We start from the raw sequence: 14,250 nt of genomic DNA on the forward strand, positions 1-14,250 counted from the left end.
ACTAGTATGGCTGTGTTATGTCACAGAAGTTAAAATGAAATAAGTGATTACCCGTCATTAGGTTCGAAGCATATAAGACAGAGGCCGCATTTGTTCCAGGAAATAGTTTTAGGTTAACACACTGGCAGAAGAAACAACGCAGCCTTAACTGGCAAGATGCAAATCAGCATTACATAAAGAGTTGTTGAAGGAACAGGTTGTGATTATTGCTCAGATCTTAAGATGAAAGTCGCTGTTTATATTTCTGGCTGAGGCTGTTTGAAAACATTCAGGCTGATCCTTATTTGCATATAACTGCAGGTGGAACAAGACGCTGGCAGAGGTTGGAGAGTTGAGCTGTGGTTTTCTGCCAAAATATGCAGGTTTATGGGACCACTTCAGTTCTTTAGAAGAGAATGAAGGTGGTAGTTCAGACTAGTAGGTGTCAAGTTTAAATCCAGAAAAACAGCAAAGGATCAGACATCTTTGTGGTTTATTTTAAATCTCATTTATCAGGACTATCTGTATGATTTTCAACGTGACAAACACTGAGTCGGCACATTAAGTAACACACGTTTTAGGATCTTGGCTGACTGAAATATGCATGTTGGTGTTTCACAATCTCTCAAAGCACAAAAACAATGTTGTTAGGTAATGCAGAGTACAGTGTGAAACAAAATGGTACAGTCCAGTACAATACAGCACATTATGGTAGTACAGGATAATGTAGGGTAGGGTTACAATACGATATGATTAGTGCAAGAGTACTCTTTATACAAACCTCACAATTGTACAGTCCTGCTTCATTCATATCAGAACAATCTCAAAAATGGTTTGGTTCACATTCACATTGCCCTTATTCAAACAAACAAACCATTAGTTTCTGGCGCTGCCGCTCCAAAAAAAGATTGATGAAGAAGAAAAGGAGATGTAGAAGAAGACAAAACTGGAAATCCATCTCCTCCCGCCGGTGTTTTTTCCAAACAATGAAAAAACACTGAATTTACACCATCTTGGGATTTCTGATTTTGCATTGGGGAATTAGGAGCAGCTAGTGAGGCGGCGAGCTGTCCAGCATGTTGTTTTAAAATGAGACGTGTTGCTGAGTCAGCTTGTTTGGTCCGCACCAGAGTTCGTATGAGCTTTCACACCACTCCAAGCAAACCGGACTATCCGGGAAAACGGATTAGAGAAAACAGAGTTTGTTTAAAGTGGACTAAACAGCTCTGCTGTGAAGGCACCCTTAGATCCTTGGGTGGGGGGTTCCCGGTCGTCCCAAAGTCGAGACTCAAATCCAAAGGAGACAGGGCTTTTGCTGTCGACTTTGGAACAACCTACCCAAGGAGATAAGGCTAGCAGACTCAGTAACATCTTTCAAATCATTCCTTAAAACTCCCTTTTACAGAATTGCTTTTATGTGACGCTTCCTTTAACTTATTTTCATAATCTCTCTTTTACTCATTTTGCTGTTCTTACTCCTTTTATCCTTGACTTTTCCTTACATTGCAATCTTAATATCCTCTGTTTTAAAATTTATGACCTGGTCCTTCTCTTTTTATCTGCTATTAATCTTCTTGTTTTTGATTTATTGCTAATGACTTGATGTCGTCTTCTCATATGTATATTTTCATGTTTTACTATTTCAACTGCCTTCAAAATCATCTACAGTATTTCTTTTCCCTTCATTTCAACTGTGCTGATTTTGTGGACTTTTGTGTTTCAGTTGGTTTTGATTTTCTGTTTGATTCTTAAGACTCAAGACAGTTTGGTTTATTGCTAATTAGTTTATTTTGTGAATCTCTGGGTTCTTGCTCTTGCTATGTCAAAGCGCTCTGTAAACACCTGTTTTTAAAGGTGCTATATAAATATTTTTTATTATTATCATTATTATTCCAAACATTTTGATTCATTTCAATTAATTACTCAGAAGGATAAATGCTGTGTTTTAAAAAAAATTATGCAGGTTAATCATACTTTAACTACACAACCATCCTCTGTAGCTTTGTATTAAATTTGAATGAGAACATGTGCCAGAAATTCCCTCTGCTTTTATTTTTTGTTTTTCCATCAGTCCTAAATTTCATCATAATCTGAGCTGGATTAATAAATTGGCAATGTGACCTTGGTCTCTCCTCCTCCTGTACCTTTCTGTGCCTACTGAGGTACGCACATGATCCTTTATCCATTTACAAAAAAATACTGTGTCTTTTTAAAGAAGTTCCAGTGAAATTTAGAAGCACATCCTTTTGATCATTTTATAACTATTGTTTTTAAATTGACCCGTAATGCAATTCTCGCACTATTGGGGGATTTTAACACTAGTATTTTCTAACAAAAATATGTGCCCCTGGCCTGTCCACAATCCCCCTAAGTACCAGAACCCCCACACACACACACTCCCCCCATTTCTCCACCTTGCAGAAAAAGTGTGCTGAAACAAGCCGTTCTCAGATTTTCCCCTCATGATGTCATGTGGGGAGTTAGTCCCGCCCCAGGTTCAGTTGGCCCTCTCCTTTTGGAAGACTGTTCTGAAGATCAGGAGAGTCCTCTGAGAGGGACGAGTCAAAGGCGTAGTCAGACAGCTTATTGACATTTAAAGCTACAGACACAGAAACAGCTTGTTCTGAACAGGGCTGAGACAGAGGGGTTTATAGACATGCAAAAATCCAAAACTGGAGGGTTTTTTTTTAGCAACAAACTTCACAGGCATGTTATGGGGACCTCTGAGACCAATATAAACTTTTCTTAAAAGGATAAAATATGTCCCCTTTAATGTATCAGTTTTAGTGGGTTTTTATGCATTGTAAAAGATCTAAAGGTGAATTTTCTAAATGAGGCCATCATATTGTATTTAAAACACAAACGTCAGTTGAATACTGCTTCCTGTCCTTTCTGAACTACCAGACAAGAGATAAAGCACCTACATTTTTGCATAATTGCAAAGAAAATATGTCATACAAACACACCGGGGTTAGTGGGGCGGTGGAGAAAGAAACAAAGATCCCCTAACTGAGTCATCTATCACAGCAGACCTTAGAGTGTTATCAGGACGAATCACAGGTAGTTTTCTGAGAAATACGCCACATTTCCTTGTTCCAGGGGAAAGAAAAGAAGTCAAGCGAGTCTGAAACAACATTCAAAGACATTCCCACGCTGAGACAGAGCTGGCTTTTTGCCATGAGCTTGCTAAGTAAAACTTTGGGATGAATGCCATCTATATGGCATATTTATGGTTTTTTTGTACAGAAGCTCCAACAAAGGTAGAGATTAGTTCTTAGTCTTTAGGCCTCTCCCTTTTCTGACCCCAGGCACATTTCAAGGAAAGCATTTCCCCATACGTTGATATAAAAATATTTTCAAGAGATTTTTATTTCATAACCCAGTGCCGCACCTTACTTTTACATCTCAGATTAAAAAACACATTAATCACCAACAGGCATGTGGAGAGAGGCATAAACTGCACCCATACTGATAAACTAGAACAAAAACAAGATCATATCATTATCTGGTGAAACTAAACAATGATATGACTTAAATAACAACAGTATAGCTAGCCTGATTCTCAGTCCACTCGTTGTCAGATTGTTGTTTTGGCCACAATGGTGGATCACTTTTTAAAAATTATTTTCAACAATGTTGAAGAGGAAAAAAAAACCCAAGTTTCCGCTGAGGCTCATCTACCCAGGGATTTCAAAAATTGCCTTTAGAACAGGGGAACAGGGGAACGGGGGGATAAGACACACCCACTCCCCAGTATGCTGTCCCTAACCAGCCACAGCATCATTCAGTTTATGCTTTTTAAAGATGAGATTTTGAGCCATAATATCATTACAGTTCAATGATAATTTAATGAGAGCTTCACTATATGGACAAAAGTATTTGGCCACATAAAATGATGAATATAAATAAATATAAAATCAAGCACCTAGCCATGCAGTCTCCATTTGTAAACATTTGTGATACTAAATGGGTCGCTCTGAAGAGCTCAGTGACTTGAGGTGTGGTACTGTGATGGATACCACCTTTGCAGTAAGATGGTTCTTGACATTTTCTTTCTGCTGCGTGCTCCACGGTCAACTGTTAGTGATACTATCGGAAAATGGAAGTGTTTAGGAACAGCAGCAACCTAGTCATGGTGTGGAAGACCACATACAATCAAAGAGCGGGGTCAACAACTGCTAAGGTGCATGGTGCATAAAACTTACACTGGCATTAATGTAAACACAAAAACTGTGCAGTGTGAGCTTTATGGGATGAGTTTTCATTGCTGAGCAGCTGCATGTAAACATAAGGCCCCTATAAGGGGGGATAAAGGGGACAGCTTTCTGAAGCCTAGCCCATGGAGGTTTAGTAAAATCATGGTCCGTTGTAAAGTTAAGCTGTGATAAACACATTTTATTTCTAACTTGAGTAATATTATGCTGTAGTAGGATGTTTTAAAAATGTAACCCCCTTTAATTAAGACAGAATACCTTTGTATTGGTAAAGTGGATAGATGCACTGAACTATGAGGAAAGTAATGTCAGACTTTATAGCGAGGCCATGGTGTGCACAAAATGTCAGGATGCCAGAAAATAAAATAGAAGGATCCAAGACAGCTGTTTTTGGAAATATAGTGAATAATTGAATAATTATGAAAGGGAGACAAAATGGGTGAAAATTGGCGTAAATGGGTTCAAAGTGACAAAATGACAAAATGGGCGAGAACTAGCAAAAAAACATGACAAAAATTGGTTAGAAATGGGAAAAAGTAGCAAAAACTGGCAAAAATCAGGACGTTGCACAATGAGCAAAGTCAGAAAGAGTAACAAAAATGGGTAAACAAAATGGCAACAGGCAAAAACTTGCAAAAAGATGTTACAGAAATGGGAAAAAGTGGCAACAAATATATATAAAAAATAGGCAAACAAAATTGCAAATATGGGCAATAAGTGATTAAAAAAGAGGCACAAATAGGTTAAAAATGACATAGACAGGAAAAAAGGCAAAAAACGGTTTAAAAAAAGTGGCAACAATGGGTAAAAAGCAGCAAAAGGTGGTAAAAATGGGCCAAAAATGGCAAAGATGGCTAACGATGGCAAAAAGAAGCAAAAATACATTGCAGAAATGGGCAAAAAAAAATGGTTAAAAACATGACAGAAACAGGTGAAAAAGGGCAAATATGGGATAAAAATGGCAAAAATAGACAAAAAGTACTAAAAACTAGTAAAAATTTGCAAAAAGTATCAAAAAAATGGGGGGCAAAAGGGCAAATAAAATTGCAGAAATGGGAAAAAGTGATTAAAAAAGCAGCAGAAATGCATGAGAAAGAGCAAAAATAGCATAAAAGTGGGGAAAATGTGCAAAAAGCAGCAAAATGGGTTAAAAGTGGCAAAAACATGTGTCACTAATGGATGGACAAAAGTTCATGGTTAAAATGTACCAAAAATAAATAAGTCCAACATCAGAATCAAATGATAGTTTGACACTTTTCAGCCTCAAAATGGAAGAACTGTTAGCCAGGATGCTAGCTCTAATGCTAATGATCCAACACACATGCACTGATATCATCAATAAATCAACAGAGAGGGCTCATTCTCTGGGTTTTTCAGGGACCCAGACAGTTCTGTGGGCAGGCCTAAGCCTCACATCACTGAGTCCAATGCCAAGCATCAGACAGAAGCACACTGACAGAGGAGCAGTGGGGGCGTGTTCTGTTGAACGATAAATCACACTTCTCCGTTTGACACTCAGATGGGCGAGACTGGGTTTCGCTAATGCCGGGAGAATGTTACCTGCCTGACTGCATTGTGGCAACAGTGAAGTTTGGTGGAGGAGGAATAATGATGTGGGGCTGTTTTTCAGGGTTTGGTCTTGGCCTCTTATCTCCAGCGAAGGCCGATTTTAATGCTTCAGAATACCAAGACATTCTGGACAATGCTATGCTAAAAACTTTGGAGAAAGTTCTTTTCTATTCCAACATGACTGTGCAGTGCAAAAGAAGGATTATAAAGACTTGGTTTGATAAGTTCAGTGTGGAAGAACTTGACTGGCTCAAAGTCAAGTCATTAGTCATTAGCTTGCTAACGGTCTCTTTAGAGAAAGGAATGTTGCATGGTGAAAACAGGGACATCTTTAACTAGAAACTATTACGACACACTCATTTTCATCTGTATAATGGAGCTTTATTACTTAAATATTTTCAATACAAAAATCAGTTATAGAGTGCAAATAATTCTTCATATGTAAACAATAATGAAACTTTACATTTACGAAAAAACTCTTAGACTTGAATAAACAGGCAGACATCCTCTGACCACTTATAAAAATGATAAATATACAAGATGATTGTGCCTTTTGCTTATTTCACAGCATTTCCGCCATCCAACAAACTCATGTCACAGGTTTTATGAGCTTTTATTGTAGCAGCTGAACTGAGCAGCAGGTTTTCAAAAGTTTATCAATAAGATCTTTGACAACAGTGATAAACAATCGTCCTTTTGTGTTTTTTTGGCTCCTCAGGCCCGTAGGTGCATGGGTTTTGGGTAGTCGTAGATGCTCATCCGCCCCCATGTTCCCGACTGGGCATCCAGCCAGTTGCTCTCTGGGAAGTTCTCTGTCATCTTCACCTCCTCGTCTTCCTCGCTCTCCTCCTCTGAGCTCTTTCCAGTGCTGTCTCCCCTCTCACGAGTCACATCATCTTTCTCGATGTTTATCTTGCAGAGACGGCACACCCTCAGCTTCTTGGTCGGGTGGATGTTACTGATCACAGCGCGCTGTTTGGAGCAGGTGTTGCACACCACGAAGCCGCAGCTCCTGCAGTGGTGTCGTCGTTTGGTCGGGGTGAAAGTGTCTAAGCAGCGCATGCATTTGAAGGTGGACCAGTCGGGAATCCAGGAGCTGGCGAAGACCGAACCGGGCTGGAGCCTGCTCTCCCTCAGGAGGTTTGAGCGGCACTCTTCGATGTGATGCATCCAGGCCTGCTTCTCCTCGTTTGAGGCGGCGGACACGAAGAAAGACTTGCAAGGTGTGCGGATCAGCCACTGGTTACTCATGTTCAATCCGTCCTCCATGTCCTCCAGCTGGATGTCCTCTGAAACCACACAGAAAAACAACATTAAACACAGTTATAAGGTGGCATTCATCCAACATATGCAAAACTTTCCATGCAGTGACTTGCTCTGGTTAATGTTTGATTTGTTGGTTTAGTTGGCCTGTCCTTGTCAATCGATTTATCGTCTTATTCCTCTGTAGAAGGTGTCAAATGCAACCTTAAATGTAAGCACTTGGGCTGTCAAAAATAATTGCATTATTTTCAATAAATTAAGGTCCACATTTAATTATTAATCATGATTAATCTCATGCTTTATTGGGTCACCTGTGTTTCTTTTAATATTGCATTAATAGAAATGACAGTAATACCCTGGTGTCTGACTGAATAAAAAAGGCAGATCACTTTCTCACCTAGAGGCAGGATCTTCTGATTCTTGTGCCAGCGTCCGTTCAGGATGATGCTGCCGTAAACCAGCACATCATTGAAGAGGAAGAAGTCTTTGGGCTGCGATTTCCTCCGTTTTTGACTCTGCTTCATCAGACGGCCCTCTCCCATCAGAAAGCGGCCTGGCTTGGACAGAGCTCGCCCTGCAGCGCCGAATGAGTTCTCTACCGCCTGGATGCGGGCATAGTTCTCCTTCTCAAAAGTATACTGGTTCATCTTGGTGATTAGTTGGCTGCTGAATCTGAATCTGAACATCTGTCGGCCAAGCGAGGTTTATATGATGATGCAAGGGACTTCCCAGGTCAGAATGTAGAGGAACACGTTCTACCAGAAATCAAAGAGTGAGGGATGTGGAGGAAATCCAAAGAAAACAAAAGCAGCAGAGTGAAATCCCGTCATGCTTTTGATTGACTTCTATACCCTGAAGCTGTTCTACTTTACAGAGAGAACCAGATTTCTGTCACCGCTCCACATTTATCCATCGACACATCAAACTCCTCCTGTCAGCTTTTACTTCTGCAAAACTTCCCAAACTCTCTGGTACTTTCCAATAGTTCTTTGTCTCAATGCTTGAAACAGTAACTTGAAAAAACACTCATCTCATTGCAGTGACAACAAGCCCTATAAACGCTATAAACCTAAACTAGCATTAATGAATTAATGAGGGTCCAAGCTTGAAGATTATAGGGCCATTTATAGGCCAAATTTTCCCCTTCCAGAATTATCTTGACCGGGAAATATAAACTCTTCCTTCCCCGACAGGCTGTCTACATTCCTGATCATGGTCTCCCTAATGCCAGCGTGCTTTCATTGTTTTATTAACTCTCATGTGAAGAACTGTGAAGCTGAGGATTTTACGCGTTTATGAACCTGCTATTGCTGCAGCCACACCTCAGCTCAGTGTGTGAAAAAACAGTGGAGTATGTTTGACAGCTTGTTTTAGTGTGGCCCGTGAGTCTATGACCGTTTAGATTGGAATTTCAATCCACCCGTGCTGACAGAAGCCAGGTTGGCTTAAGAGTGAAAAACACTCGCCCAGCTCTGATTCATCACTACTGGGCCTCTTGTTTAGAGCTTTTGTTCTGCTCAGAAATTGTGGTGTGAACTGCAAACGTCTGGTTGTATTGCTTCAACTATTGCATGCCCACATTTATCTGAAAAAATTTGGGAAATAGCAAAATGTCAATAAAAACAGAATGCAATGATCTGCAAACCCAGGGCCATGTTTACCACTGTGCAGCATCCCCTCTTCTTTTAACAACAGTCTGTTAACATCCGGGGAGTGAGGAGACTAGTTGATGGAGTTACAGGAGAGGAATGTTGTCCCATTCTAAGATGCTTCTTCTAATAAAAAAGCTGGATGATCTCTCTCCTCGCCTGTGATCTCCAAAAAGAATTTCACATTTTGATTCAGCTGACCACAGAACAGTTTTCCATTTCATCTTGGTCAATTTTAAATGAGCTTTGGCTAAAAGAAGATGGCAGCATTTTGTGGCTCCTGTTCACATATGGCTTCATCTTTGCATGATATAGCTTTAAATTACGTTTGTGGATGACATGACAACTGATGGCCGATGGATGGTGGAGGAGGAGAAAGCAGAGAGCAAGATGAGGATGATGGAGATGAAAGCAGGGTCAGAGAACGAGATGAGGATGATCGAGATGAAAGCAGGGAGAGAGAGCAAAGTGAGGATGATGGAGAAGAAGACAGCAGGGATAAAGAGAAGGATGAGGATGATTGAGGAGGAGAAAATAGGAACAGAGAGCAAGATGAGGATGATGAGGGGAAGAAAGCAGGGGCAGAGAGCAAGATGAATATGAGGAGAAGAAAGCAGGACAGCAAGTATGAGCCAGTAAGGTGGATTAGACAAACTGGCCAGCCAGCATTCACCACTTTAGAGCCATGCAGCTAAAATTTTACAGCAGCCGCTACAGTCATGACTTTAATGATAACTGGTGTCAAAACAAGCTGTGTGAACTAATGTGCAATATAGAGTAAAAAAAGAAAACGTAGAGATTTTATTCTTGGCGGGTTGAGCAGCTTTTCAATCTTTAATCAAACGTCTGCAGCTTTTTAATGCAGGCTGTTCCTTCTAGCCTTACACAGACGCCAGGTATGAAAACCAGCCGGATATAAACCGCACTCTTCCCAGCAGGAATTTAATCAAACTGTTCATCATTGATGCTGTTTAAGTAGGCTTGGCTTCCCATAACCTCGAGGGGATATCCAGAGGAGAGGGAGGAAGAACTGGAGAAGGAGGTCAGGGCTTCTTGCCGGTTTTTGATCAGGAAATACAATAAAAGCTGCCTGTTAGAAAACAAATAGTTAAATGATAAGTGATCTACAATCCAGGAATTTCTTTAGAGTAAATTCCCAGGTAAACAAGTTTCAGATGTCTCATCATTTACTTATGTAACACAGAAAGCTAAGAAAGGCAGTTAGAAAGCTTTTAGGACATGGCTGTGACATTAACCTGATAATTGGGGATAATCAGGTAATGGTAATTATCTAAAATGACATGTTTAAATGCTCTCTAGTAACACTTTCACACTCAAAAGAAAACCTTCTTCTCAAGGCTCTGTCAATAGTTGGATACTTCTCAACAGTGATGATGTAAAACAAACTTCCTGATGTTTCAACACTTCCTGACAACATGGCGACACTGCTGGTCTGGGCTGTTCTGGGAGTCGTTGTACATGTAAACCATGTTTAATAGTGCTCTCCTTCCTCATTCTGTCTCTATTAGCAGACAGAGGAGAGGATGTTTGACCCCAGAGGAGTCAGAGACCCCAGGCCTTTCATTTTAGTGAAGCTGAGGTCACATGACACATTTCCAACACAATGAGAGCCCGACCCCACAGGAGTCAGGTTTCATTTGCTGTAATGTCTCCTAGTTAACACCAATATAGGACATGTCTGAAAATGAAATGATGGCTAAAGACAACCCCGATTCCAAAAAAGTTTGCACCTTGTGTAAAATGTAAATTAAAACGGAATTCAGCGGCAAATTTCTAAACTTATTTTATTCACAGTTGAAAATAAACATGTCAGATGTTAAGACTGACATATTTATTTCTTGAAAAACATTAGCTCATTTTGAATTTGGTGGCTGCAACACGTCTCAGAAAGTAGGGACAGGTCAGTCACATAACACTCAGAACTAGGAAAGAACAGGGAGGCAGGCCTTCTACCTGAAATGCCATTACTAGGAGAGATAGAGGCCTTGTCCACACAGAGACGAAAATGATATATTGCTGTTTCATTTTGAAAAAGTTTTCCATAAAAACGGGATCACTTCAGGAAATATCTGCATAAGCATGGATCCACTGAAACGCTGAAGTGCATATGCCAAGCCTGTACGTGGCGCTGTAACACTGCCACAGAAATGCACCAAAAGAGAGAAGAAGATCACAGCAAAATGGCACAAACTTTCTTCTAGTTGCCCTTCTGGTTGTTCTCCACGTTGGATTGAAGAACATGTGGTGTGTACGTTTCGGTGGTGGTAAACGAGCATCAGATTTTACAGTAAGAGCCATAACAAGCTCAGTAGCTTCTGCAGTATGAACACAACCCTGTAGTCCGCCATAGTTGTTTTGGTTGGACCCGCGCAGGCATCCTAAGAGAGCTACACTATGTGTGACATAATAATTTCAAGAAAGATATGGTTGGCCACCCACACGGAGACGAAATGGCAGTCATTTAAGGATTTGTGCACCTCTCATTTTTAATTTGATGGCAGCAACACATCTCAAAAAAGTAGGACAGGGCAACAACAGGCTGGAAAATTAAGTGGTGCTAATGAAAAACAGCTAGAGGAGCATTTTGCAACGAAGTCATAAAACAACTGGGTATAAAAGGAACATGTTAGAAAGGCAGAATCTCAGAAGCAAAGTTGGGCAGAGGTTCACCAATCTGATAAAACTGCAACTTAGAATTGTGGGTCAATTTCAGAAAATTGTTCCTTACTCTAATATTGCAGACTTTGACTATCTCTACCTAACATCATCAAAAGATTCAGAGAATCTGGGGAAATCTCCCTGAGCAAGGGACAATGCTGAAGGTCAATACTGGCTGCTCGAGAACATCGGGCCCACTGCATTAAATCAGGATTCTGTACTGGAAATCACTGCATGGGCTCAGAAACACTTCCAGAAATCATTTTCTGTCAACACAGTTGCAAGTTAAAGCTGGATCATGCAAAGAAGAAACCACATGTGAACAGGATCCAGAAACACCGCCGTCTCTTTTGGGCCAAAGCTCTTTGAAGTTTGAGAGCAACATATGCTCCAGTCCAGACAACGTCTTCATCAGGGAAGGCCTTGACTATTTCAGCAAGACAGCGCTAAACCACATACTGCATCCGTCAAAACAGCAAAGAAGAAGCCACATGTGAACAGGATTCAGAAACACCGCCGTTGCCGTCTTCTCTGGGCCAAAGCTCTTTGAAGTTTGAGAGCAACATACAGTATGCTCCAGTCCAGATGTCTCTTTCAAGGAAGGCCTTGACTATTTCAGCAAGACAGTGCTAAAACACATACAGCATCCTTCACAACAGCATGTTTGAGGAGCTGGGGTCCTACATTAAAACAAGAATGTGACAATATTTCTAACCCAAAACTCCAGCAACTGGTCTCCTAACTTCCCAGACTTTTACAGACTGTTGTTGAAAGAAAAGGGGATGCTGCACAACAGTAAACATGGCCCTATCCTTCTTTTTTTTTTTGGATGCATTGCTGCCATCAAATTCAAATATAAAATATGAAAAAAATATGTACTTATGAGATTTGACAACTATTGCAATCTGTGTTTATTGACTTTTAAACAGCGACCCAACTTTTTTGGAATTAGGGTTGCATTGAATGAATGCTTGTTGCTAAAGATTTAGTGTTTTTATGGTGTGTGGTAAAAAAAAAACTTCCTCAATCCTGACCTCATTAAATCAGTGACTCTTTCCCGTAGGTTGAATATTTCAATACTGACTGTTCATGGTGTGGATGTTTGCCAGCGCTGTGGCACGTTTTATGATTCAAAGTCTCAGGTGTGGCTTGTTTTCAATCTTTAACGGTAAAATAACAGGTGGAAACTTACCATACAACATGCTTGAGCAGAACTTAACTCATTCTTACCGGCGTCAAAATGTCAAAGATGAAAATCAAAATTTGGGGTTTGAAATTGTTCAGTAAGGAGTAAGGCTTGCACGACTTGAGAATTTTTAAAGTCGACTTTAGTGTTATAAAAGTTGACTCAACTTCGACTAGTCATTGATTAAATCATGAATGAATCTACAGGAGAAGTCAATAGTTTAAAATAACCAATTATATATATATATTGCAAATCATACTACATATACGCCTAACAACAGGCAGCTTACAAACATTTTTGGTGTGAGTGCAAAAGGCAAAAGTTACTATGGTATATAACAGAATTTACAAAAAAAATCTGATGGACTGTCACTAGATTTCTAGAGTGGTACATTATCTGCCTTACCTGCCATCTTCTTAGTGTTCATTGTTTCATTTTATGTTAATTTAGCCTTTATTTAACCAATTAAGGCCACCTACAAAATACCCCTAAAATCCTAAATATTGCTCAGATCACAGAGATCTTTAATTGCCAGCTCAGATATTTATAGTTTAAAGACTAGGACACTCTTGCTCCCTGGGAACTTACTTGTATTTGAACTTGTATTGACCATGAGTTTTGTTTTAACAGCATTTTAGACCAAGTTAAGTTTTAGCAGACAAGAATGAAAAACTCAAAAGAGTGCAAAATGTAATAACAACAGAAAAAATACTAATGATGGTGGGGCATTTGACAAGTTATCACACAGATTGTTGACATAAACAGAGAATAAAATAGGTCCTAAAACTGAATCTTGAGACACGCCTTTTGGACCTCCAGAAAAGAAAAGACGGATCCATTTATACGAACACATTGGCAATCAAATAGTTGGCAAACCATGATGCTGCTTGGGTTGACATGCCAATGTGACGAAGCACATTTATCAGTAAACTGTAGTCTACAGTGTCACAAACCTTAGATAAATCAATAAAAAGTGCTTCACATGAGGCATTGTCTAATCTTGTGATGCGTGATTAGTCGACCTTGAGCGAAAAGAGTCATCACACAGCAGTAAAGTCAACTGGTCGACTAGTCAACTATGCAGCCCCTAATAAGGAGATGTATCATCCTCGCTAAAGCTTGTTATTCTCTATATATTATGAGTGGTGAAAGACCTTTGATTTACAAATAAATGTTCTGTAGATTCATGTCTGCACAAGTCACCCTACAGTGTTTAGTAATTCTGTCATGTGTTGCCTTCACTTAAAGAAACAACCTTGAAAGTCCTGATAAACAAACGTGCATCAGAGTGACTTAGCAGAGATTTGCTTTTTATGTAGTTTTAATCTCTTCTGCTCTGTTAAGCAGAGCCACAGCTCAGTTGTTTTCTTTGCCAACTTGGCGTTGATGTTCAGATACTGGAGAATCAAGAGAGACAAGTCTGACATGTTTTTATCACAGATGATAAAAGGTCTCTATTGTTATGATAGCTTACTTGTTTATCCCTGTGTGTCTATGTGCAAAAGAGCAATACATCAACGCCTTAACTGACAGATAAAAACAGCAGGTGTAAGACAGAGCTGGAACATGTTCTGGCAAAGATTACTGGTGAGCTGTAGCTACTATTTGCAGGCAGTAACCACCTTCAGCTCACCTCTAATTTCCACATACTACTTCAAAACTGTCCTGAAGCACACTGTGGAGCAAATTGCTCCCTTTCAGTTGAGATACT

At 39.9% G+C, this 14,250-nt stretch overlaps 1 protein-coding gene across 1 annotated transcript; it reads right to left on the bottom strand.

Annotated features, from left to right (window-relative positions):
• Positions 1-6,476: 6,476 nt before the first annotated feature.
• Positions 6,477-7,672, bottom strand: LOC121529539 (pleckstrin homology domain-containing family F member 2-like). Its single transcript, XM_041817476.1, has 2 exons — positions 7,423-7,672; positions 6,477-7,051 (listed from the first exon to the last, which is right to left on the bottom strand). The coding sequence occupies exons 1-2, from the start codon at positions 7,670-7,672 to the stop codon at positions 6,477-6,479; spliced, it is 825 nt and encodes a 274-aa protein (XP_041673410.1).
• Positions 7,673-14,250: the final 6,578 nt, after the last annotated feature.

Source organism: Cheilinus undulatus, linkage group 21 (assembly GCF_018320785.1).
Source record: "Cheilinus undulatus linkage group 21, ASM1832078v1, whole genome shotgun sequence".
In the NCBI taxonomy this organism is placed as follows: domain Eukaryota; kingdom Metazoa; phylum Chordata; class Actinopteri; order Labriformes; family Labridae; genus Cheilinus; species Cheilinus undulatus.